The sequence below is a fragment of the Neomonachus schauinslandi genome, chromosome 5, assembly GCF_002201575.2.
Source record: "Neomonachus schauinslandi chromosome 5, ASM220157v2, whole genome shotgun sequence".
Lineage (NCBI taxonomy): Eukaryota > Metazoa > Chordata > Mammalia > Carnivora > Phocidae > Neomonachus > Neomonachus schauinslandi.
The window spans coordinates 56884852-56909122 of record NC_058407.1 but is presented as its reverse complement, the minus strand read 5'-3'; the positions used below and the strand labels follow the sequence as shown (position 1 = coordinate 56909122).

The window sequence follows — 24271 nt, the reverse complement described above, 5'->3', positions numbered from 1 at the left end:
GGACGCGCGCAGGCCTAGAGCCCCCCAGCTTCCGTGCCCCCTCGGCCCTGAAACTTGGAGCAGGGTAGGGGTCCAGCATGAAGCCCCCGGACCGCCCCGCCCCTGGCCGCACTGACCGGATACTGGGGGTCATGGGGGGCATGCTGCGCGCATGCGCCCTCCCCGGGCAGGAGGGGGTAAGAAAGGGGGACCACGGTGGGGTCGGGAATCTTTAGGGGGCTCCAGGAGGTCTGCACCCCACAACTCAATTTACCCGCAAACAGGAATTCTGCAGGGCAGTTGCAGGAACCCATGAGTTCCGAAAGACGGCCAGGGCCCTGGTCTGGGTGAACCGCTCCCTCCAACCCAGCCTAAGCGACCCTTTTACAACAATGTGGATTTGACAGGAGGACCAAGGAGAAGCAGGAGGTCAAGGCTGGGCGTGGAGGGCGGTTTCCTTACCACCAGTCTTTCTCCACAGCCCCGGAAGAGAAGCCCCCTAGGGCCAGGAGGGACAGAGACAGAGTCTGACTGTACCGAGGGGGATCAGAAAGGGGAGCGCGAACGTGAGGTCCCCGCCTGGGCTCCGCTGCTCGGTAAGAAGCTGGGGGTGGGGTGGGGCACAGTTTGCCCTCCTGCGCAAAGTGGCGAATTCAAATAATGCTGCTCTTATTAGCATAAAGGTTTGCATCTAATCTGCATGAGACCCATTTAATTGCCAAGACCTCCACGCTTCTCGCCCTCTAGTCCGCTGTGCGTCCCCCATATCAGCCGGTCCCGAGCCCCCGCAGGCGGAGTGTCCCCGCGCCCCACCCCTGGCCCCTCGCCAGCCCGGCCTCCAGGACTTCGCCTTAATTGGTGATTAGCCTCAGCTGGAGTCCTGGGGCCTGGAGGAAAGAAGGGTCTGGCGAGAGGGCGGCACCTGGGCTGCGTTCCCCACAGAGCTCCCCATTCACGCATCCCCGAAAGGGAGGGGGCTTGTCTACCCCTGCGCGGCTAGGGACAGTCCCAGCCCCCAGGACGTCTTCACACAGGCCCAGGCCCATCCATCCGCACCCTTCTCCACCGCAGAGGCGGAGGGGCGACCTGGGCAGACCCCGCCAGCCGGCTTACCCCCGACCCCTGCGCTCCGCAGTCGGGAGCCCGAGAAGCAGGAGGGAGGGGAACCCGGGGAGGGGAGCCGAGGCTGGAGAGGAGAGGCGGAGGCGGTGGGGACGTGGAGTGGGAACGTGGTGGTGCCTGGGGGAGGGGGATTGGGGCTGGAGCCCGGCACAGGCTGAAGGGGGGAAACCGGAGGGAGAGGGCGGAGCTGGGCCGCAGAGGCCCCTCCCCGCGGCGGCACCGCGGCCGGGCCTGTTCTTCGGCTCGCCGTTCGGCCGGGACCCGCGCAGCGCCAGTGACTCGGGGAGTCGGTCCCCGCCTCCTCCCTGCCCGGGCCTAGAACCACCCCAAGCCCGAGAGGCCGGAGACCGAGCTGGAGCGGCTGCCGCATCCCAGCCCAGCTTCCCCCACCATCCCTCCCCGCCCCGCTGGACATCTGGACCCTGGGCCCCGCACCGACTGGGTTCCGGAAACCCTCCCCGCCCAGCTCGGCTGCCCGGCCTCGCGCCGCCGGCTCTGCAGAGCCCCCAGCCCTCCCCCAGACCAGACTTCCGCCTACCCCTGGACGCCCCCTCCCTGTTCCCTCCCTCCCCCCCTCCCCCAGCCTGGAGCGGGGTAGGAGGGAGGGGGGGTGTGCGCCCTGCGCCGTCCCCGCCCCGCCCCCCGTGATTCCCCCTGCATGGCCGGGCCGGGTGGGGGGTGCGGGGGGGCCCGGGCGCCATGCGGGGGGGGCACAAGGGGGGTCGCTGTGCCTGTCCCCACGTGATCCGAAAAGTGCTGGCAAAATGCGGCTGCTGCTTCGCCCGGGGGGGTCGTGGTGAGTGCGAGGTCGCAAGGGCCCGGCGTTGAGTGGGGGGGCGGGCTGAGGGTTCAGGGCATTAGACTGACCTGGCCCTAGGGATTTAGAGGATGGAGACTTGTACCTGTGTTTTCCAGGGAAGTGACTTAGTAGATCTCCAAGATCTCATCTGCCTCCAAATTTGTAATCAGTTCAAGTTAAGGAAATTGGGGAAGGGGCAGGAAACTCTTCTCTCTGTCCTGCAGTCAACTGGGTATGAGAAAAACCCATCCACAATCCCCCTGGGCCTAGAACTGGGTCTTCCTTAAATCCTTTTGCTGACAATCTACTACAGATCTGAAGAGGGACAGAGGAATGGAGGAATGAGGATGAGGGTCTACCAGGGGCTTTATGACAAATCTCAGATCCTCTATTCCTGAGCCCAGGACAAAGATAACCCTGATGAGCTCTCCTCACTTGCCTCCCCCCACCCCGCAATTGGGTTTGTGCATGTGTTGGGGAGATGGGCTGCAGAAGTCTTTTCTTTTTATAGTGATTACTGCAATTGGTGCAGGATGGGTCTGGGGGTGGCAGATGGGCTTTTAGCTCCCCCCCCACCTTCTCAGGGAATGGTCTGTGCCCATTGGAAGGGGGCAGCTTGTAGGAGAGCAGATGGCCACCCCCAGCTTCCAGTGTCTCCCCAGATGGCTGCCCCTCCATATCTATGGCATACTCAGGATATGGGGGAGCCTCCATATATAACTGGAGCTTCCAGGCCTTGGGAGCCCAGGTGTTTACTGTCCTTCCTCCCAAGGGTGCCCAGGGGAAATTTTCTATCCTGGCCAACTCAAATGAGGATGGCAAGAGAGTGGGCCCTGGGGGAGGGCTCAGCATCATGAAGAAGGGCCTCTGGGAGCTCCCTAGGGACCCTGAATCTAGAGCTGGAATAATATCTATGGCCCCTTCCCCCCCCCCCCCCCCGCTCCCCATTAGAATCCTATTCCATTGCTGGCAGTGAGGGGAGTATCTCAGCTTCAGCTGCTTCGGGTCTGGCTGCCCCCTCTGGCCCCAGCTCTGGCCTCAGCTCTGGCCCCTGTTCCCCGGGCCCCCCAGGGCCAGTCAGTGGCCTGAGAAGATGGTTGGATCATTCCAAACATTGCCTCAGTGTGGAAACTGAGGCAGACGGTGGCCAGGCTGGACCATATGAGGTGAGCAGGGAGCACCACAAAAGCATGTAGGACATCCATGAAGGACACTGGGAGAGAGGGCAGGTTGGGGGCCACTGGCCACTGGGGAGACATAGCTACTGTCCATGACCTCTGACACATGACCTCTGGCTCCCAGAACTGGATGCTGGAACCAGCTCTAGCCACAGGAGAGGAGCTGCCAGAACTCACCCTGCTGACCACATTGTTGGAGGGCCCTGGAGATAAGACAGAGGTATGAAGAAATGGGTCTGCATGGCTTCCCCAAAAGCATCTGTCTACTTACTCTAGGATGTTCTTTCCTTCCAGCCACCTGAGGAGGAGACTCTGTCCCAAGCCCCTGAGAGTGAGGAGGAACAGAAGAGGAAGGCTCTGGAAAGGAGTATGTAAGTGTTCCCACACACTCCCTCCCCTCTGCCCCCCTAACCCATTGTGCAACTTCCAGAAACTGTCCCTCACATTTTAGATTTAATACTTGGAATTTCCTCTGAGGTTGGCTTGGTAGTGAAGGGGCTTCTAGTCCAGGAGGGAGGAAGTGGCTAAACCAAGGATGTGCACTCCTGCTCTCTTCGCAGGTATGTCTTGAGCGAACTGGTAGAGACAGAGAAAATGTATGTGGACGACTTGGGGCAGATTGTGGAGGTAGTCCCCTTTTCTCTTCCCAGCCGCAGCCCAGCCCTTTCCCTCTGCTCAGGGCTAATTTTAGGAGATGCCTTAGTACTCCTCTGTCCCACCTTCCCAGTACCCTCTACATGCCGGACTTCTTGGGGGAGGGGTTTTCCCCACCAGGGCTGGCCCCCCACACTCATGCTCCTGCCCCAACCTTCCTGCAGGGTTACATGGCCACCATGGCTGCTCAGGGGGTCCCGGAGAGTCTTCGAGGCCGTGACAGGATTGTGTTTGGGAACATCCAGCAAATCTATGAGTGGCATCGAGAGTGAGTGGTGGATCCCCGAGAGTGAGGGGGAAGGGCGTATGTCTCGTTTTCTCTGTAACCTAGCCAGGGGCCATTGTTGCCTGAGGAACGTTTGGAGCGGCTTGATCACAACCAGGGTAGACAACTCTCAGTTGCGTGGGGTGGGGGTATTTGACCAGCCTTTTCCCTGCCAACCCCTCCAGCTATTTCCTGCAGGAGCTACGGCGGTGTTTGAAGGATCCTGATTGGCTGGCTCAGCTATTCATCAAACACGTGAGGCTTAAGAGGGTGGCCCTGGAGGGGCGGGGCTTGGGAGTGGGTCCGGGCTCCCGAGAGAGGTGTTCTCTCTCCTCACCCGTCCTGCGCTCCTTCACCTTGACCCCTGTTAGGAGCGCCGGCTGCATATGTACGTGGTGTACTGTCAGAACAAGCCCAAGTCAGAGCACGTGGTGTCAGAATTTGGGGACAGCTACTTTGAGGTCAGTGGCTGAGGGACCTTGGGGGAAAGGGGACAGAATCATCAGGCTCTCCAGGCTGCATAACCACATTCCTGTCCCCAGGAGCTCCGGCAGCAGCTAGGGCACCGACTACAGCTCAACGACCTCCTCATCAAACCAGTGCAGAGGATCATGAAATACCAGCTGCTGCTCAAGGTCAGGAGCACCTGTTCCCTGGGGGTTCCGCTGGCTGGGACAGCCCTTTTCTCGTTCATCTCCCCAGGGTTCCTAAGGCTCCCCCCAGACTTCCTGGGCATCCTCACCTGTGTCCTCAGGGGGAGGATGTGAGAGTTTCTGAGGGTGTCCTCAAGACCTCCCTGAGCATTTCTTTTCTACATCTTAGGATTTTCTCAAATATTATAGTAGAGCTGGGATGGATACTGAAGAGCTGGAGGTGAGGACTCCCAAATCTGCTAGGACACACACCACATACCTCTTATTTTTTTGGTCTCCTGGGTTCCCCCCTCCCCCGCCCCCTGCTCCTTGGGTAGTGTTGAGCTGTCTGGTTTTTACGCGGAGGTTGGTTGAGAGTTGAAACATGGTCTGAAGAGGCTCTTTCTCGACAATGACAATGCTCCTCTCTTCACCTGCGACCCAGCACGCTGTGGAGGTCATGTGCTTTGTACCCAAGTGCTGCAATGACATGATGACCCTGGGGAGACTTCGGGGGTTTGAGGTATGGGGCTAGAACAGGAAATTGGAGGCCCAATGCTCTTTGGCCCCAGTCTGAGCACTCGGGAGGTCCTCGTGGGGAACTGTCCCTCCCCTGGGACTGACCCCATGGTTGGTTGGGAGCATCAGGGGAAGGAGGGAGGAGCAGAGGATGTCCCTTTTCTCTCCTTGCTTTTTTTCTCAAAATCACTACCCTTTGGTTCTAGGGCAAACTCACTGCTCAGGGGAAGCTCTTGGGCCAGGACACATTCTGGGTCACAGAGCCCGAGGCTGGGGGCCTGCTGTCCTCCCGGGGTCGAGAGAGACGTGTCTTCCTCTTCGAGCAAATTGTCATCTTCAGTGAGGCCCTGGGAGGAGGAGTCCGAGGAGGATCACAGGCTGGATATGTATACAAGAGCAGCATCAAGGTGGGGAGGAGGCCGCAAGGGAGGGGTCTGGCTGGGATGGGGCGAGGCCTCTGAGAGAATGTCTGGCTCTTGCATTTGTTGGAGGGGACAGGAACCAGAGAGGGCCTAAAGAATCTGGGGGCTCTCTCCTATTTGCCAATCCAGGTGAGCTGCCTGGGACTGGAGGGGAACCTCCAAGGTGACCCTTGCCGCTTTGCACTGACCTCCAGAGGGCCAGAGGGTGGGATCCAGCGCTATGTCCTGCAGACTGCAGACCCTGCAGTGAGTCAGGCCTGGATCAAGCAAGTGGCTCAGATCCTGGAAAGCCAGCGGGACTTTCTCAATGGTGAAGCTCTCACCCTTCCCTCCCTGACATGCTCTTTAAGCCCTTTGACCTCCTGAATCCCTCACTGCCCAATCTCCAATCCCTGCCCTCTTGACCCCAGCTTCTCCCCATCTCCCCAGCAATTTACAATGGCTGACAGTTCGTGGGAGGAGGGCAAAGTGGGAAGATGATCTGGGCAGAGCCCTTAGGGAAAGAACCTGTTGTAACCCTCCTTCTCTTTGCCCCAGCATTGCAGTCACCCATTGAGTATCAGAGACGAGAGAGCCAGACCAACAGCCTGGGGCGGCCAGGAGGGCTTGGGGTGGGGAGTCCTGGGAGAATTCGGCCTGGAGACCGGGCCCAGGTCAGCACATATGCACCCATCAATGGCTCTCTCCCCTCCCTGCTGCTGTTGCCCAAAGGGGAGGTGGCCAGAGCCCCCCTGCCCGTGGACACACAGGTATGAGGAAAGGAGTTCCCCTGTTATGGGGGCAGAATGGGGAGGGCCTCTCTTATTCTGGGATCCCTAAATCCTCCTCCCCCATATCATTCCCTTTTTCTACCACCTGCCTTTTGTCTGCCCCTTCCTACTTCCCTACTCTTACCTTCCCCCTTCCAGTTTAACCCTGGGAGAAGCTGATGATCTTAGATGATCTAAGATGTCTAGCAAGAGGAGGTGGCTTAGCTAGGGGCATACACTGAAAAGAAAGGGGTGAGGGTGGATTCCGGGACTTTTTTTTTCTCCTCTAACTTGAGTCTTTCTTCAGGCCCTCAGTGACATCCCCCGAGCTCCTCGTGACTCTCCTCCAGCTCCACCAATTCCAAACACCCCTCCCTGCCAAGCCAGACTTGCCAAGCTGGATGAAGATGAGCTCTAAGTGGTGAAGGCCTGGGGTGGTGCTGACCCAGCCACCCCATTTTCTGAGGAACTTCAGGGCAATCCTTCTGACATCACCTTGGAATTCCTTCTTGTGTGTCTGGCGGGGGAGGGGGGGGGACAAGGCTGGGAGTGGTGTTGACTTGGAGGAGGATTCCTAGACTCAGAAGGACTTCTTTCTGCTTAAGGAACACAGGTTCCTTCAGCGCCCACCCCTACGCATGCCTCACAGGTCCCCCCAAAAGGAGGATATGGGGGTGGGTGGGAGGGCTGGGGCAGGGGCCAGATAAAAATGATTGGTTTTGACTTTGATTTTTTTTTTCAGTTTTCTGAGATTAAAGGTTTTGTGATATCACTAAGGCTGCTGTATTGGCAGAGGGAAGGGGAAGTGGGGTGAGACAATGGGGAGAAATCCACTGGCCTGCGGACGGCCTGGTGATAAGAGGACACACGGTGTTGCTGCCTGTGTCCCTCACCTGCAGTTGCGGCATCTCGCAGTCCAGACCTGGAACTTGGAAAACCCTAGATCCGTGATATATCCTCCCCTTTCCCAGCCTGCTTTCTCTTCCATCTGGCCTCCATTCTAGACCCCACTGGAAAGCCCAGTGTAGTGTGACTTCCCACCATCTCCCCAGCACCCAGATTCTAAAGCACTAAATGCCCAAGTACCTTTCCTTCTGAGGCCTCCATGCTCAGCTGAGGGAGAATGGGGAGGTGGAGAGGATGCTGGGGCCTGTGGCCCTTTTTGGCTCTGGGTTCTCCTTTTTGCCGTCTGTGAGGTCACAAGGCATATCCGTAGTGAGCAGGAAAGGATTCTTCTTCAAGCCACAGACCCAAGAGTGGACAGCCCGAAGGGGTCTTCACCCCTCCCAACTTCTGGGATAGCCCCTGGGACGGAGAAAGCCAAACATGCAGAGATCCATATCCAGATGCCCTGTCCTGGGTCCTTGGGCATCTGTGTGTCCACTGTGTCCATTCGTCCCCTGGGCTTGGTCACGTGTACTTGGGCTTCCTCAGCAGACAATAGGCTGCTGGGGTGGGATGGTTAGGAGGAGCTGGAGCCTCCCTGTGGGCCTGAGGTCCCTCTGGCCAACAATGGGGGGAGGGACCTCTAAGGGGGGGACAGGACGTACAGCCCAGATAAGACTTCTGGGGAACAATAGGAGGAATTGAAGAGGGGAGACCCACCCTCACTGTACCCCACCCCCAGGCCTTTGGGGTCAGGGACTGGGGACCAGAGGGTGATGGGGAGAAATGCCAAGTATTCTTGTAAATGGAGGAGGGGCTGGGGAAAATAGCAGGATTCTGGATCCCAGAACCTTTGTATCTCTTGAGGGACCACAGAGGTACATGAGGTGGGTGCATGACCCATTTGAACTTAATTTAACCACAAATGTGTTTTGGAGTGCCAACTTTGAATGTAATAAATGGCACTTCAAGTTTTTTGGTTTCTAAGAAGTAAAAATCAAAATTTGCGATCAGTTCAGTATTTCCTCTGAAGCCCTGAACTGGGAATTGAGGCCCAGCTCCCAGCAGAGGTGTGGGTGGTGGTTCTCTGTCATCCCTGTCCCATACTGTAGCTGAGCCGCATCTTGGCAGGCTGTGAGACTGCTCTGCCAACAGAGCCTCTTGCATCTCTTGGGACAAGCTGTATACCCCATGAGGATTTGGGTCTGGGGGAGAGGCTTGTGTGTGTTGGGGGACACACTGAATCTTCTTGGGGAGAACGCAGAGGCTCTGGAAATGATGGGTCACTCTGGAGGAGCCAGCTATCTCCTCCCAAAGGGCCAATGGGGAAAGAGCCCACAGCCAGGAGGCCAGAGTCAAAAGGCTTAGGAGTGGTAAAAAGTGGGTGTTGGGTGTTGAGAGTGCGCTGTATCTCTTGTCCCTACACCTTTCCACACACCCTCCCCCTTCCCCCGCCCTCGCCCCACCCCAGCAAGCTCCAGAACGAGCGGTCCCGCCAAGGATGTCTCAGGAAACACCTAACCTAGAGAGAGACGCCCTCTCCCCAAGCCTTTGCCGTCTCCGGGCCCTTGAAGGTCCCCCATGAGAGGGCGCCCTCCGGGGCCGGATTGGGCCCTGCTTCACGGAGGCGGGACTCAGGGCTAGCGGGTGGAGGGGTATTTAAGACTAGGCGGGGTTGGAGGTGGCCAAGGGCAAAATGACTGGGCTACCGGGCGCCAGGACCTGCCCATGCCCGGGAGAGGCCTCCGACCTTAAGTTCCCCCTGGGCGCCAAGTTCAGGGAACCGCTCACCGAGGCTCGGTTCCAGCAGCTCTTCGGGGACGCAGAGCAGGAGCCGGAGCTACTCGCCGAACCCCGCTTGTCGCGTCTGTGCAGACGGTGGAGGCGGCGGGCCCGCGCTGGCTCCGGACCGGGGGCGTGGCGCCTGCTGCTGGCGCGGCTGCCCCTGCTGCGTTGGCTGCCCCACTACCGCTGGCGGGCCTGGCTGCTCGGGGATGCCGTGGCCGGAGTGACCGTGGGCATCGTGCACGTGCCCCAGGGTGAGCGGCCCCAACACTAGCCTGTCTGGGGCCGGAGCTCTGGAGGGCGTCGGGAAGGCGCAGGAGCTGGGAACCCGGGAGCGAGAGGATGGGTGGTGTGGCTGAGGGTTCGGAGACAGGATCTGAGACCAAGTTCTGGGTAAGGACTACCGAGCCGCATCAGATACCCTACCCCCAGCTCCCCTCATTTGCGCAATCCTTCGAGAAGTCTTGGACACGTTCCGGGTCAGGGAACTGGAGAGAGGCACAACACCTGCTTCCCCCCGCCCCCCATTCCCACCCCCCTGTCTGGGCCGACACGGATCTGTGACCTTGTCTGCCCCACGACCTCCCACTGAGGCCTGTTAACCTCTCGGTTCCCTCATGTGGCATGATTTAGCGTCTCCATGCCAACCTCTAAGACTGTGGGTAGAGAGGGGGGCGTTCTGGAGGCTGGTCACCTGCCCCCAGTCCCCCCCGACACACACACACAACACACATCCGGAAGATCTTTCCTTCCACTTCTCCCCCAGGCATGGCTTTTGCCCTCCTGACCTCCGTGCCTCCAGTGTTCGGACTCTACACTTCTTTCTTCCCCGTCCTCATTTACACCTTGTTGGGTACTGGGAGACACCTGTCCACCGGTGAGTGACCCGGTGACTCCTCTCCTTCTCTGTGGGGTGAAAATGGACAGGGGTTTGAGGCTTCGGTTCTTGCGAGCTCCTTAGCTCTTATTCCCCTCTTCCACTCCCCTGCTTCCCTTCCGCCTCTGCAGTTACCCTGCCAGGAACCTCGGACCTAGGCAAGGCTTGCTGGTTGGGGGGGGGAGGGGGTGCTGAGTGGGTGCAAAGAGAAGGGAGTGTCCTCGGACTTTACTTCCCCCATGAAATTTGGTTTACATGAACATCTCCGGGACTTGGAAGAGGGGGAAAGAGCTGCGCGGTCCCCCAGAGGAGCGCGCGGTCCCCTAGAGGAGCGGGCGGTCCCCCCGAGGAGCGCGCGGTCCGCGGGGCGCCTGCAGGAGGAGGCCGCGAGGCCGCTAGGGGGCAGTATTTGCAGGCGGCCGCTCCCTCCTCTCCCCCCTCGCCGCGGGTTCCCGGCTGCTGCACTAGCTCTCCGCCCCACTGCCTTCACCCGAGCAGCGGCGGTCTGGGAGAGCGGGGTCTGACGACCGCAGCCCGGCAGAGGGCGCCGAGCCTGGGCGGTCACCGCGCCCCAGGCGGCACAGCTGGTGATCTCCGCGTTTGTCCCCCGGCCCTAGGAACTTTCGCGGTACTCAGCCTCATGACGGGCTCGGCCGTGGAGCGGCTGGTGCCTGAACCCCTCGGGGGTAACCTGAGTGGAATCGAGAGGGAACAGTTGGACGCTCAGCGGGTTGGGGCGGCTGCAGCCTTGGCCTTCGGAAGCGGGGCGCTGATGGTGAGGGAGGATTCTGGGGGATCCACGTGGGGGCCCCTGGGGAATTGGGCCAGGAGCGAGGGAGGGACAAGTGTCCCGCGTGGGTGTAGGCGGGAGGGGTGCGCTCCGGCGGGTCCGCTCCCGCTCCCGCAGTGACTGCGCATCTCCTCCCCCGCAGCTGGGCATGTTCGCGCTGCAGCTCGGCGTCCTGTCCACCTTTCTGTCGGAGCCTGTGGTCAAAGCGCTGACCAGCGGGGCCGCGCTGCACGTGCTCGTGTCCCAACTGCCGAGCCTTTTAGGGTTGCCCCTCCCGCGCAAGATTGGCTGCTTCGCTCTCTTCAAGGTGGGGGTGGAGAAGAGCGGAGAAGCGGCTTCTAGCGGTCCTGGGAAGAGGGAAACCTGGGAAGGAAGGAAGGAAGGAAGGAAGGAAGGAAGGAAGGAAGGAAGGAAGGAGGGAAGGAGGGAAGGAGGGAAGGAGGGAAGGAAGGACGGCGAGTGGAGGGCTAGAGGGTGACGGGGGCGGAGGGAAGGTTAGAGCCACCTGGCTGAATGAGGGTCGCTGCAGAGGTGGAAGCCCTGATGGGAGCCGGGAGGCCTTGCCTCGGCCGGGTGGGTCCGCGCCGGGGGCAGTCGAGCCTGGCACTGGGCCGTCGCTCACCGCCCCTGCCCGCAGACACTGGCCGCCGTGCTGACCGCGCTGCCCAGGAGCAGTCCGGCCGAACTGACCATCTCGGCACTCAGCCTGGCGCTGCTCGTGCCGGTCAAGGAATTGAACGTGAGATTCCGAGACAAGCTACCCACCCCGATCCCAGGGGAAATCGTCATGGTGAGGATGGCTCCGGGGTCCGGGGGCCCCCTGCACCGCACAGACCCTGCCCATCCCGTAGGAGCTGCCCGCTGCCGCCCCCTGGTGGAATGCAGCGAGCTTGCAGATGAGAAGTCCTGCGCATCCGTGTCCCTTTCCAGGCCTCTTCCCAGAATATTTTGACCCTCCGGAATTCCCCAACCACACGGTCCCATTTCTCGCACGAAGCCTCTTCGGGACCCCTTAGAATGCCTTCTTCCTGCTTACAGCGCTCCCTTGCGGTGTCGCCCGCCGCAGCACACTCCACTCACATCTCTCCCCTCACCCGGCCCTTCACTGCTCACGGTTTCTCTCCCTTCCCACGCCCACTACATTTCTCTCTCTCCCCTACTGAATAAGTGTTCCGCGTCTCCAACCACACGCCATCTATGCCTAGATATAGCCCAGCTCTCCTACTTAGAATGGCTCGGTATACTTCCTGATATACACGATCCCTCCTGGGAGCCCCTATTCCTTCCTCTGGTCCATCTCTTTCCATAACCTTGGGTAGGCCTCATTCCTCTTTCCCATCCCCACCGCCCTCCACTCTAAACGGGCTGTCAGGCACCCATCCCAAACACATCTCAGCGCCCCCAGGGGCTGAGCCTCTGCAAACCCCTAACAGCTGCCTTAGGATCCTCTCTCCTGTGAAGCTTTTTCTAGCCTCAGCCGGGAAGCCCATCTCCTGCCATGCCCTGATTTGCTCTTTCCCAGGTGCTTCTGGCCTCTGTGCTCTGCTTCACCTCTTCCCTGGACACAAGATACAACGTCCAGATAGTGGGGCTGCTGCCTAGAGGGTAAGGGAATCAAGACACCAGACTGCTCTTCTCCCACTTCTCCCACCCAACACTTCCTCTTGATGCGCCCCACCCTGTTTCCTCTGTCTTCCCCATATCCTTCTTAGACCCAACCCATCCTCACCCTGGATCCCTCTCTCTCCAGATTCCCCCAACTCCACCTCCCCAACCTGGCTGCGCTGCCCAGGCTTCTGGCCGACTTGCTGCCCGTGGCACTGGTCACTTTTGCTATGTCCGCCTCCCTGGCCTCCATCTATGCAGACAAGTATAGCTACACTATTGACTCCAACCAGGTGTGACTCTGCCTGAGGACCCCAATACATTCAGGAGACACCCCCCTAATCTGATGTTCCTCCTTCCCCCCATGCCCTTGTCTCTCTCCTCTTCATCTCTCACTGCGTCCCTCCAGGAGCTCTTGGCCCATGGTGTCTCCAACCTCATCTCCTCCCTCTTCTCCTGCTTTCCCAACTCTGCCACATTGGCCACCACCAGCCTACTCGTGGATGCTGGTGGGAACACACAGGTAAGAGCATGTCCTTGGGTGAAGAGAAAGGGGGGTGCATATCCAGGTTGGGGTGGTGGTGGAGAAACAGGTGGAGGATTGGTAGATACCCAGAGGGCAGCCGTATAGAGGAGGATAGGAGTCTGTGAGGCAGAGTGAGGGGGTGGAAGTTTCTGATAGGAGAGATAGAAGATAACAAAGCTCCTTTAAGACCTTTGTGGACTCTAAGCACTGAAAAAGTTTACAGTGCCCCACATGTCGCTCAAAATAAAAACAAAACTGGACTGTAAAATAAATTTGAGAGACAAACTTCTGATTCCCCCCCCCCCAATGGGGACATTTTCTTTTGAAAAGAAATATCACACATGAAAGTCTCCCCCTAATATTTCTGGTTTCCTACTCTGCCAGTCCCCTAAGAATGTGGTGAGCCTGCTTTTAGGGTAATCCAACAGTGGCTTTTAAGATGGACACGGGCTACAAAAATAAGGAAGTTGAACTACATCTAGGTAAGAGACTGGAGAATGAGAGGCATTTCATTGGGGGAGGGCAAAGGTAGGTGTGAGAGGCAGAATAGCAAGAAGGGAGTGGGAGACTGAGGAATATCTTCATGGAAGGGGATTTGGGAGGAGGGAGACTTCCAAGGAAGGTGAGGCAGAGTGGGCAGGGCGGCCAGCTGTCACACAGGGGTGGATGAGGTCCCCTTGCTTCTCTGCTTCCATCCCTCCTTCTTTCTAGCTGGCAGGCCTCTTCTCCTGCATAGTCGTCCTCTCGGTGCTGCTGTGGCTGGGGCCCTTCTTCTATTATCTGCCCAAGGTAAGGAACAGAGGAGGTATGGGGGTGGCTGGGAGGGCTGGCTATATTCCAGGACATTGGGGCGGTCAGCTTGCCTCCTCTGCCCCAAGGCTGTCCTGGCCTGCATCAACATCTCCAGCATGCGCCAGATGTTCTTCCAGATGCAGGAACTTCCACAACTATGGCGCATCAGCCGCATGGACTTTGTGAGAAGTGGCAGGATTACCCCAGATTGCCCCCTCCCATTTCCCAGCATCCCCAGCTTCTGCCCTGGTTTGCAGCTAATTGTCCTGGTCCTAAGTTCTGTAGTCCCCCCCCGCTCTGCCCCCCTCAACATGCATACCTTCTAATCCCATTACTCAGACACAAGGTGGAGGGTGGGGTTTGAACCCCTTCAGGCCTGAATATTTGTACCTCCCCAGCTGGTGCAAGGTCTGGGGTCATTCATTACATTTGGTGTATACCCCCTGTTGGGTCAGTCCTGTCCCCTCCTCCTGTCATTCTTTCTACCTTCTCCCGGGCCATCCCTCCCTATCGTTTGCCTTGGCCGGCACCGCCCGTGGACCTCTTTCCCTAGCAGTGATGGCCTGGCATTTCACTCCCGCCCCTGTGCTGCAGGTTGTATGGATGGTCACATGGGTGGCCGTAGTGATCCTGAGTGTGGACCTGGGCCTCGCCATTGGTGTGGTCTTCTCCATGATGACTGTGGTCTGCCGCACCCAGAGGTGGGAGGAGAGATGAGAGGAGTTGGGAAGAGCGGTGGGGAGAGAACAGGTGCCTGGGGTGACTCTCCAGCCAGGTCAGGCTGGGAATCTGACCCCAGCTTCCTGCCCAGGGTGCAGTGCCTAGCACTTGGACTTGCCGAGGGGACGGAGCTCTACAGACCACTCAGAGAGAGCCACAAGGTGGGTGGGCTACAGATGAAGAGGGAAGGGAAGACTAGACCCGGGTGTTTTTCTGACCCTCTGCCCTCTTAGCTCCTCAAGGTCCCGGGGCTCTGCATCCTGAGCTATCCATCACCACTCTACTTTGGGACCCGTGGGCAGTTTCGCCGTAGCCTGGAGTGGCACCTGGGGCTTGGAGAAGGAGGCAAGGTGAGAGACCTGGTCAGAGGGGAGTGTGGCTTCTCTGGGCGAGGGAGGCAGGTGCGTCTTCTGAAGGGGCGCACGTTCATGCTTGTGTCTTGGAGATGGTAACTGCCCTTCTCTACTCACAGGGGGCTCCAAAGACAGTTAGCCCACCTGATGCAGGTGAGACGGGGTGACAAGGAGGGAGACTTGGGCGCGATCCGCGGGGGCGTCCGGCCACCCCTGTCTTCTCCCATCCTAGTTGCTGAGCCCGTCAGAGTGGTGGTCCTAGACTGCAGTGGTATCGCCTTTGCAGATGCTGCTGGAGCCAGAGAAGTGCTACAGGTGAGGGGCGGGGTAGGTTAAGGAGAAAGTCCCCTTAGTATCCCATGCATACCCTCTGACGTAGGATTTGACCCCCTGCCCCATCTCCACAGCTGGCCAGCCGATGCCGAGATGCTGGGATCCACCTTCTCCTGGCTCAGTGTAATGGTGAGAGGTGTGGAGGCTGGAGGGACCTGGAGCCTGGGGAATGACCGGACACTTGGGGGAGGGAAAAGGACACGGTGTGGATTTAAGAGCTAAGAACCTGACCCGCCTCTCTACACAGCCTCAGTGCTGGGGACACTGACCCAGGCAGGACTCCTGGACAGAGTGACCCCAGAACAGCTGTTTGTCAGTGTCCAGGATGCAGCTGCTCATGCCCTGGAGAGACTGGTGAGGGGGCAATAGCAACAGGAGTGAAATCCAGGAGGTGCTGGGCTATAGCAGGTCACATGTGAGTCAGTGGCTGAGGACCTAGGCCGAGGGTTTTGGGCAGGGGACTGAGAAGGAACCTAGAGGAGGGAGGGGGGATGAAATGAGTTAATTTAAGGCGAAGCCAGGGAGACGGGGCCCAGCTCTGCATGAAGAACTGAGGAGCTAAGATTTCAAAGTGGGGTGGTGTGCCCCTCAGAGGGCTGCCAAATGCTGAGTGAGGGAGGACGGTACCTAAGCTGTCCCTGACACGTTCCCCTCTCTTTTCCAGGAGCCTACTGGTCCAAAGACTTGCACAGTGTGAGTCTGACCCAGTCATCTGGAGTGTGGAGGGCCCCAGCAATATGTGTGTGTGGAGTCCCCTTACTTCATGTAACTAATAAAATAAAGCTGAGAGCCTCTGGGGTTCACGAAGTGAGCCTGGGTGTCCGCACACTGAGCCCTGGTGCCCCTTTCTCCATGCCCACAGCACTGCAGACACAACTAAAAATGGCTTTCACTTGTGTGTTCACCAGCCCTCACCCCAGCTCCAGAGTCACCAGTTCTCTCCATGGGGTGGAGGAGGGGGTTGGGGCTGGAGCCTATGCACAGAGTCCTGGGTCCAGAGATGAGGGAGAGGGGCACAGCCCTGGGAACACACGTGGCGGGGGGGGGGCTTCCCCACCCCTCAGTCCCAAGGAGATGAGAGGAGAGTATTTCCACTTTAGGTTCTTAGAGTCCCCATGGGCTCTTTGGCACTTGGAAAGTTGACACCCCCCCCCCACTTCCTGCCCCATGAGAAGGAGGCAGGGGGAGGACTTGGCACTGGCTGTGGGACGAGTTATGGCTCCATCACGTCCCTAACCCTGGGCACTCGCAGAAAGGAGGAGTGTCACCAGGACAAGCCCCTATTTGGGATCAGATTCTGAAGGGGATCAGGGACAGTCAGTGGAGTGGTCACCGGGTGGTGGGGTTTGCTAGAAATTCCTGGGATTTTCTAGAAATTCCTGGCAGGGACAAGGAGGCAGGCCCAGCCTGACAGTTTGAAGGCCCCTAGTGGCCATCATTCCGAGGTCATGCACTGCAGCCGGTGTTTGAAGAAGAGTAGGCGATGTTTGGCCACCTGACTTTCATCCAGTGATCCTGGGTAACGGTACCGGGCGTAAGTCTCTGCCCCCACATCCTTTGATGTCCAAGGCAGCTTCAGCTTAGATGCATGATCCACAACGACGTCTGAGCAGGAGCCCACTCGAAGGGAACCAAGCCCATCCAGGAAGAATTCTGGGGGGGGGGGGTAAGGGAGTACACAGTGAAAGGTCTGAAGCTTATAGAAGGCCAACCCTTAAGGGAGAACTGAGATTTGGGGTGTGGAGGGTGCACAGGCAAGGACCCCGTTTCTGAGGGCCTTGGGCTAGTAATTAATTCTTGGGGCTCTTCTGTAAAATAGAGTCAACGTACTTACCTTGTGCTTTGATAAGGTACCCCCCTCCCCACCTCCCCAACACACACCTAAAGGTTCAATAGATACTGAATGGGCTGCTCCAGGAGTGTGGTCTGAACCAGGGGAAGCGGCTAGGAGTGGAGTAAAGGGGATGGGGACAGTGGTGGGGCAGTTAAAGGTGGACCCAGTGGCTGTGCTGGGCGTGGAGGTTTAAATGGTGTGCGGGCCGGGAGGGTGGGAGCTCTGTGTCTTGCCAGGGCGCAGATCTTGGTAAATCTTCGCAAAACTGCCCACAAGGGTCCTGGGTGCCAGCCGTGGGCTCCACGGGAGGAGGTGGGGGGTGGGCGTAGGAGTAGCGGTACCTTTGGAGCCTTGCCCAGCGCGCCGCCCCCCACCCCGCCACCCCGGGGTCCCTGCTGGTCCGGGCCGGACCGGGAGGGGGCGCCACTCACCGAGATGCGCCACGCGGCTGAGGCGTGGGTCGAAACCGACCTCGCGCACCTTGTCGGTGCGCGCCAGGAAGAAGTTGACCACGCCGTCCGTGACCACGCAGCCTGGAAAGCCGACGAGCTCGTGGTGGAAGCCGCGCCTTTGCCGGAGGCAGTTCCCGCGGCCCGGCGCGCCGGGCTCCACGCTCAGCATTTGCCGGTAGGTGGTGGCGAAGCCGGAGATCTCGCGCACAGCGCCGCCGACCTGCGGAGAGTGGGAGGACGGCTCCAGGCGGGACGGGGAGTTTCGGGGGGTGGGGGCTAGATCTGTGCCCGCTCCCCGGGGCGGTTCCCCTGCCCCGTCCTCCTCTGCTCCACCCCTGCAGGACCCGGACTGTCCCCCAGGCTCCGCCGCGTCGTCCTCTGTCCGTCCCAGGGCCGTCCGCCCTCGCCCGGGTCTCCCCCGCCGCTACCTCAGCCTGCTGGAGGCCCTCCTCCTCCCACCCCACGTCCTGCGGGCCCTCCCCTACCAGGTCCAGCGGCGTCCGCTCCAGCACGTCCACAAGCCTCTCCAGCCGCGTCCGCGCCGTGAAGACGAAGTCGTCGTCCACCCACAGGACGTACTTGGTGGTTACTTGGGATACGGCCAAGTTCCGGCCTGCGAACCAGCCCTGGGGGAAGGGTATACATGGTTAGTGAGTCTGTAGAGATAGGACGCAACCCCTCTGCCACCTTTCATCCTCTCTCCTGGCGCCTCTAAACGGCCCAGTGCCCACGAATGGCTCAGAGCGAGGTAAAAAGTGCCGTTTCCCACTGCCAGGCGTTCTGAGTCAGTGTTCCGGGAGGTGTTAGAACGCGTTTAACTCATGCGTGCACCCATTCATTCATTCACCTATTTATTGAGCGCTCCCTAGGTGCTCAGCACATTCTAAGAATGCAGTACGAATAAGATAGGCACGATTCCTGTCCCACGGAGCTTACGTTCCAGGAACTGCCATGCTTAACAGGCACCCCGGTAATTCTGAAATTACAGGTAGGTAGTCCTGGGATCACTACTCTGGAGACTTCAGACTGAGGGCGCGCCCTGTGGCGCGCGGTTCAGCCTCGCTGGCTGCGCACCTTGCCAAAAGGCATGAGATAGTGCTCGATGTGGGGGCCGCTAATGCTCTCTGGCTTGTCGCTGTCGTCGGCGATGACCACGGTGACCGTTGGGTAGAAGCGGCGGATGCTGGCGATGAGTGTCCGTAGCCGATTGTAACGCAGGAAGGTCTTAGTAGCGATGGTGACCAGGGCGCTGATGTTGTACTGGGCTGGGAGTGAGGGAGAGGGTTAGGTGCAGAGAACGAGAGTGGGAAGTGAGGAGCAGGAAGACGTCTTCTCCCAGGGCCTCCCTCTTCCAACTTCTCCCCACCAGACCTGGATTTAGGTCCTAGCGCGCACCAGCCTCACCTCCCTGGGGTAGAGACCCAGATGGGTACAGCCGAGGGTTGGGGGGGTGTCTTATGCGGATGGTAAAAGCAGCCTCATGTCCCTCCGTGGAGAACCGGACTGGGAAGAAAGGACACAAGCCATGGTCCTTAGGGCTGGGATAACATTCCCTTTTCAGCAAATCAATATTTAAGTGCCTACTCCTCCTGGGCCTGGTGGACAGAATGCAAGGTTTTTACCTCCATGGCACTAACATTCTAATGGGTGGGAAAAGAAAATAAAAGATTTAATTTAAAAAAGAGATTTAGTGCTCGCTTTGGCAGCACATATACTAAAAAAGAGATTTAATGAAAAGCTAACGTTTATTGAGCATTTACTATGGGCAGGTACTTTTTAAGTTACCTTAAATATAGGAACTCATTTAATCTTCACAAGCCCTATTAAGTAGATTCCTACTACAGAAAAAGGCATAGAGAAGTTAAGTAACTTGTCTCTACTTACACAACTCTTAAGCAACAAAACTGAGATAGGAACCTAGTCAGTCTGGTTCCAGGCTAAATAAATAAAATTCAGATACTGGTGAGCATTGAAGAGAAAATAAAACAAGTAATGTGATAGTGAAGAGGAGACGTTTGAGCTGAGATCCAAATGACAAGAAGGATCCAGCCATGCAAAAATCTGGGGGAAGAGCATTCTAGGCAGAGGGAACAGCAAGCGCAAGGGCCCCAAAGTGGGAGCGGGTTTGGTGTGGCAAGTCTTGGAGAGAAGCAGGAGGGTTGTGTTGTGCCTCGTTTGCTAGAGGAGAAATGGGAGCTCTGGAAGATAAAGTCCCTTGCCCTCCAGTAAGTGGTGGGTTGGGAATAGAGCTCAAGTCTTCTGGCTCCTGGGGCAGGTCACTTCCTGGGGCCCCCACAGTTGGCCTGCAGGGGGGACACACCCAAAGCTCGGGTTTCCCTTTGGCCTGCTCTGGCCCCAGATGAACAAAGGCCCCTTCTCTCCCTCCCTGGTCCTGCTGGCCTAGCTGAAATGCCCATTGTGTGACTGGGTAGCTCTGGCCATTGCCCGAGTGTCTCCCACACCCTCTGCCATTTGCCCGCTCCAGCCTTTCTGGGCTCTCTGTTCAACCAGCCTGCCCCTGCCTCTGCCCAGGCCTCCCACCTGTGTCTGCTGTGTTTGCCTGGTAGCTTCGGCTGCTATAAGTGACCAGTTGAAGCTGCCGGTTGAGTTGGTCCAGCCCTGGGCTGGTGAGGGTGAGATCTGGCTGCCCCTCTCCAGTGAGAGTCACTCCAGTCACTTCCCCTGCCACATCCCAGGTGCCTAAGGAGGCGGTCAGGTTCACCTGGGAGAGGGGTTGGAGAGTACAGGGTTAGACCGCGGACCCGCCTCTTGCCTCCCTGGTTCCTCCATCCCTCCTTTGGCAGCCGGGGTCTCCCTCCAGCATCCACCTGGCCTTCCCAGCCTCGTTTCCACTTACCTGGTAAAGCTCCTGACCAGAAGCTGCCTGCAGGCTCAGCCCTGGGAGGAAGGAGAGGGAGTCAGAATCACAGACAGCCTTGAATTCTTCTTCCCTTTCTCTTCTCTCTTTCACCACACACAGCATGGACCTTCTCACCCATCCCTCTTTGTTGAGGCCACGGCAGGGCACATGTGGGGACGCAGCCTAGAGTAACTGATTTTTTCCTCCTTCCCATCAAAGCAATAGCTCTTTATGGCCTGCCCCACCTATCCACCTGATCTTTGGTCAGTCAGCAAAGAAGAGATTTGTTTCCCCAAACCTCTCCAGTGACAGGCTTCTGCGATTCCTGACAACCCTAGAGGCCCTTCTGTCCTCACCTCCCACCTCATGAGCCCCCTTCTGATCCCAAGTCCCCCTTTCATCAGAAGTCCCCCACTTCCCTTTCCAATCTTCCTTCATTCTTCCTCAGCCAACCTTGAGCTCTGCCACCCCCACGGTGGCTTAGGTCATCTCCTAGGCCCGTTCTCCCCACCTGGCACCAAGATGCTCCGGAGGGGCTGGACCTCCACACCCTGCAGGGGGTACTGAAGAGGGGAGTTGGCAGGGGCTATGAGCAGCTGGTCCGCAGCAGACTGGCTCCTGGCAAGGGAGGACAGTGCAGGAATCAGGGGCGGAGGAGCTCTCCTTCCAGTCACACCCACCCTCCGGGCCTCCCCCTGCAAAGACACGCCCTCCTTTCAAGATGGTACCTGGAAAGGAAGGCCTGGAACTCCTGCTCCCTGGAGGCTGAGGCAGCCCTCAGCTCCTCAGGGTCAAAGGCCTTGGTGAAGTCAATGGCTCCAACCTGCCTCTGGAAGGGGAGGTAAAGGCTCCCTCCACTGGACTCACAACTACAGTTGTTCCCAGAGAGCTGCCTGGAGGGAGGACGAAGGGTCATCAGAGCCCAGCCATACAACTCCATTCACCCCACAAAACATTTACACAGTGCCCCACACCTTGGCTTTTCAATCCTGCCCATCCAGTGTCTGTCCCCTTAAACACTGCTCTTCAAATAGTCCCCAGGAGGAGAGACCACCAGTGGCATGACTCAGCTCCTAAATCTGAATTTTACAGAGGTGTAGAACAGGGTCAATTGCTAGAATTTCAGAGTTGCCTACCCACCATTCAGGACCCCACCTGGACACTCCTTTCATGGGGAGTCATCAGGACATCAGGAAGTCTTCCAGGGCCCTCCTCTGCCTGCACACCCTCCCCTCCGCATCACCATGACGAGGTTCAGGGAGGAGAGAGATTTTTTCCCCCAGCCCAAGACTCAGAAACTACCCCCGCCCCCCGCCTCAACCCCACTCCCCAGCTAGTCAGGAGAACCCAGAGATCAGAGCTCAGCAGTGCAGGAAACAAAAGCTCCCCAGTCACCCCCAGCGAGTTCCGCTCTGCCGCCGCCACCCCTGGCACTCACCCCACCACTTGCTCCTTGATCCTGACCGGGATGTGTGCATAGCGGGGCTCGGGCGCAAGGTCTGGCAGTTCTGGTCTTGGGGGAGCCTGCAGGGGCGCCCACAGCGCAAGAGGTGCCCGGAGGCCCGGCGCGTCCCGGGTGCTCACGTACAGGAGCCCCAGCGAGGCGCAGGCGAGCAGCAGGACCAGCACACAGAGGGCCCGGCGGCCCAGCCGCATCCTGGTGGACGGTAGGGGTGGGAGGGTGAGAAAGGTGTGGAGGGGAGGCGTGGGCTGGGACCCTCGAGCCCCGCGGTTCTGGAGGCTCCTGCCAGCTTCCCGGGACGCTCTCCACATCTCGGCGCGCTAGGATTTGCACAGCGAATCGTTCCCCTGGCCCTCCTCCCTTCACTGCCCGGGCCCCGGGTCTCCCGGCCTCCTTTCTTCTCGCCTTCTCCCGCATCTCGGTTTCCTCTCACGCCCGAGGCCCGGCATGTTGATGCAAGAGACCGCTGGATGCGGTGCTTTCCTCGCGGCCGCCAATAAGTAGGAGTGCACTGCTTTCTTAGGGCAGCGGGCGTCCCCAGTCCCGCCGCCCCCCGCCCTGGCCCGCGTGTCCCCCACCCCTCGGTCCGAGCATCACCTGGCCCCCGGTGGGATGCACAGGGCGGCTCCACACCTTGCCTGTCATGAAAAATGCAGAATCACGCCCGCGCTGTTGGGTGCCCCCGGCGGAGGTGACCGCGCGAGTGGCCTCGGGAAGCTGTGCGGGGGACCGGGGGGACCCGCGAGCGCGCCGCCTCCCGCCTCCAGCTCGGCCCCTCATCCCGCCCGGGCACTGACCTGTCTAACGCTCTAAGGCCGCCACAAGATTTCAGTCCGGGCTGCTCCAGGCTCTTAGCCCCGGCCTGGGGGTCTTCATGCGGCTGGAGGCGGCCTGATCCGGGAGCCGGGCGTGAGCCTGTGCCGTGGGGATCCTCCTGCCTCCCGGGCTCGCCCAACCCCTCCCGCCTTCGGACGCTCCGGGCTTTGTAGACCACAGCGCGGGGTGGTTCTGGGCGTTTCCTGCGCGGGGGGATGGGGGTGGAGAACGGAGTTGAGAAACCGTGCATCCCAGCCCCAGGAACAAAGCCGGGGCTCCCCGGCACCCTGTCCCACTTGCCGGGAGGGGAGGGCTGAGGCCGCCGCCGGGTTGTTCGGATCGCTGCGCCGCGCGGCTCGGCTCCCGGGCTCGTCGCGGCGGAGGCTCGGGCTACGCGCGGGGAATGCGAGCGCCCGGGCGCCTTCTGGTGGGCGCAGAGGACATTGCGGGGGCGCCTCGAGAAGGTCCTTCTCCCGACCCTCCCAGCCCTTCGCCTGCAAACCTGGCGTCTCAAGGGCCTGCCGTCATCCCAGTCTATTCCCTAGTCGCACGGAGCCTCCCTCTCATCGAGGCTGTAACAGGATAGGGAATAAGGGCTTTGGGAGGCGATGGGGTGGGGGCGCCCTACAACCCCATTCCAAGGAAGGTTTGGGTAGTTAGGGTGAGATAAAAGAAACCAGACTAGATCCTGGAAAATAAAGATTTTGCCCGGCTAACAAAGACAGGTTCACACCCTCCCTCCCATCCTCGCCTCCCCCGCAACACCCCCACCCCAATCATCTAACAAAGACTCGAGAAGTAATACAAAGGCCTGCTTCCCGTAACTGCTCCTCGTTGCAGATGCTGGAGGAAGTGGCTAAGTTGGCTGTAATTCTGCATGCAAGCCTTAGACCCATAGACTCTCTTCCCTACAGCAGGATTCAGGACACTACCCAAAGTCCTGTGGTTCCATGGTTCTAATAAAAGATGTATCAAAATCTAATAGGGAAAACAAGACACAATAAGAAATGTAGAACGTAATGAAAACGCGGGGGGGGAGAGGAGGATGGATTGTTGAATGAATTGTATACAAAGAATTGACTAATTAGATGAGGGGAAAGTGGGATTCTCAGTCTCTTTACACCAAAATAAATTCCAGATCTATCAAATATTTTAATATTAAAAACAAAACCAGAAAAGTAGTAAAGGAAATCATGGAGTTTTTGTGTTTTGTTTTGTTTTTTACAATCTTGGAGTGGGGGAAGAGATCTCTAAGCAAGATATAAAGGGAATAGCCTGTACCTCTGAAACAAATAATACATTATATATTAAAAAGAAGAAGAAGAAGAACAAGAACAAGAATGAGAAGGAGAAGGAGAAGAAGATAGCAGGAGGGGAAGAATGAAGGGGGGGAAATCGGAGGGGGAGAGGAACCATGAGAGATGATGGACTGAAAAACAAATGGAGGGTTCTAGAGGGGAGAGGGGTGGAGGATGGGTTAGCCTGGTGATGGGTATTAAAGAGGGCACATTCTGCATGGAGCACTGGGTGTTATATGCAAACAATGAATCATGGAACACTGCATCAAAAACTAATGATGTAATGTATGGTGATTAACATAATAATAATAAAAAAGATATAAAGGGAATAGTAAAAACTTGCCTATATAAAAACCATGAGTGAAGGAATTTCTATAAACAAACTTGAGATAAATGACAAACTGAAAAGAATCTTTCCAACATGTAAGACAGATAAAGGTCTATTTTCCTCAAGAGCTGTAAAACATCAATAAGAAAAAATGATCAACTACCCCAAATGGACAAAAATCAGGATTAGGCAGTTGACAGAAAAAGTGAAAATGACTTTTAAATATATGCAAGTAT

General features: G+C 58.2%; 3 protein-coding genes across 7 annotated transcripts; 2 read left to right on the top strand and 1 right to left on the bottom strand.

Moving 5' to 3' along the window:
* Positions 1-77: 77 nt before the first annotated feature.
* Positions 78-6978, top strand: ARHGEF25 (Rho guanine nucleotide exchange factor 25). 3 transcript variants are annotated; one of them, XM_021687292.2, is made up of 16 exons: positions 78-176; positions 461-575; positions 2852-3066; positions 3203-3298; positions 3373-3449; positions 3639-3705; positions 3897-4000; positions 4183-4252; positions 4369-4458; positions 4540-4632; positions 4820-4870; positions 5075-5152; positions 5355-5555; positions 5700-5880; positions 6108-6319; positions 6627-6978. In XM_021687292.2, exons 1-16 carry the CDS (start codon positions 78-80, stop codon positions 6735-6737), a joined length of 1860 nt encoding a protein of 619 aa, XP_021542967.1. In that variant the 3' UTR covers positions 6738-6978. The 3 variants fall into 3 exon arrangements, with proteins under 3 accessions (XP_021542967.1, XP_021542968.1, XP_044770719.1); XM_021687293.2 differs by lacking the exons at positions 78-176; positions 461-575 and adding an exon at positions 1770-1897; XM_044914784.1 differs by lacking the exons at positions 78-176; positions 461-575; positions 4369-4458 and adding an exon at positions 1770-1897.
* A 1922-nt stretch (positions 6979-8900) lies between these two features.
* LOC110577854 (solute carrier family 26 member 10) lies at positions 8901-15762 on the top strand. Of its 2 annotated transcripts, XM_021687294.1 has the most exons (18): positions 8901-9243; positions 9756-9866; positions 10484-10641; positions 10799-10963; positions 11294-11446; positions 12179-12261; positions 12407-12554; positions 12671-12784; positions 13499-13576; positions 13666-13761; positions 14174-14280; positions 14391-14460; positions 14533-14649; positions 14772-14805; positions 14885-14967; positions 15060-15114; positions 15233-15339; positions 15650-15682. In XM_021687294.1, the coding sequence occupies exons 1-18, from the start codon at positions 8901-8903 to the stop codon at positions 15680-15682; spliced, it is 2055 nt and encodes a 684-aa protein (XP_021542969.1). The 2 variants fall into 2 exon arrangements, with proteins under 2 accessions (XP_021542969.1, XP_021542970.1); XM_021687295.1 differs by lacking the exon at positions 8901-9243 and having other exon boundaries at positions 9733-9866; positions 11294-11395; positions 15650-15762.
* Positions 15763-16420: 658 nt separating this feature from the next.
* On the bottom strand, positions 16421-21787 carry B4GALNT1 (beta-1,4-N-acetyl-galactosaminyltransferase 1). Of its 2 annotated transcripts, XM_021687296.1 has the most exons (10): positions 21570-21787; positions 20860-21024; positions 20643-20749; positions 20129-20169; positions 19813-19993; positions 18676-18774; positions 18346-18536; positions 17757-17897; positions 17251-17491; positions 16421-16638 (listed from the first exon to the last, which is right to left on the bottom strand). In XM_021687296.1, exons 1-10 carry the CDS (start codon positions 21785-21787, stop codon positions 16421-16423), a joined length of 1602 nt encoding a protein of 533 aa, XP_021542971.1. The 2 variants fall into 2 exon arrangements, with proteins under 2 accessions (XP_021542971.1, XP_021542972.1); XM_021687297.1 differs by lacking the exon at positions 20860-21024.
* Positions 21788-24271: the final 2484 nt, after the last annotated feature.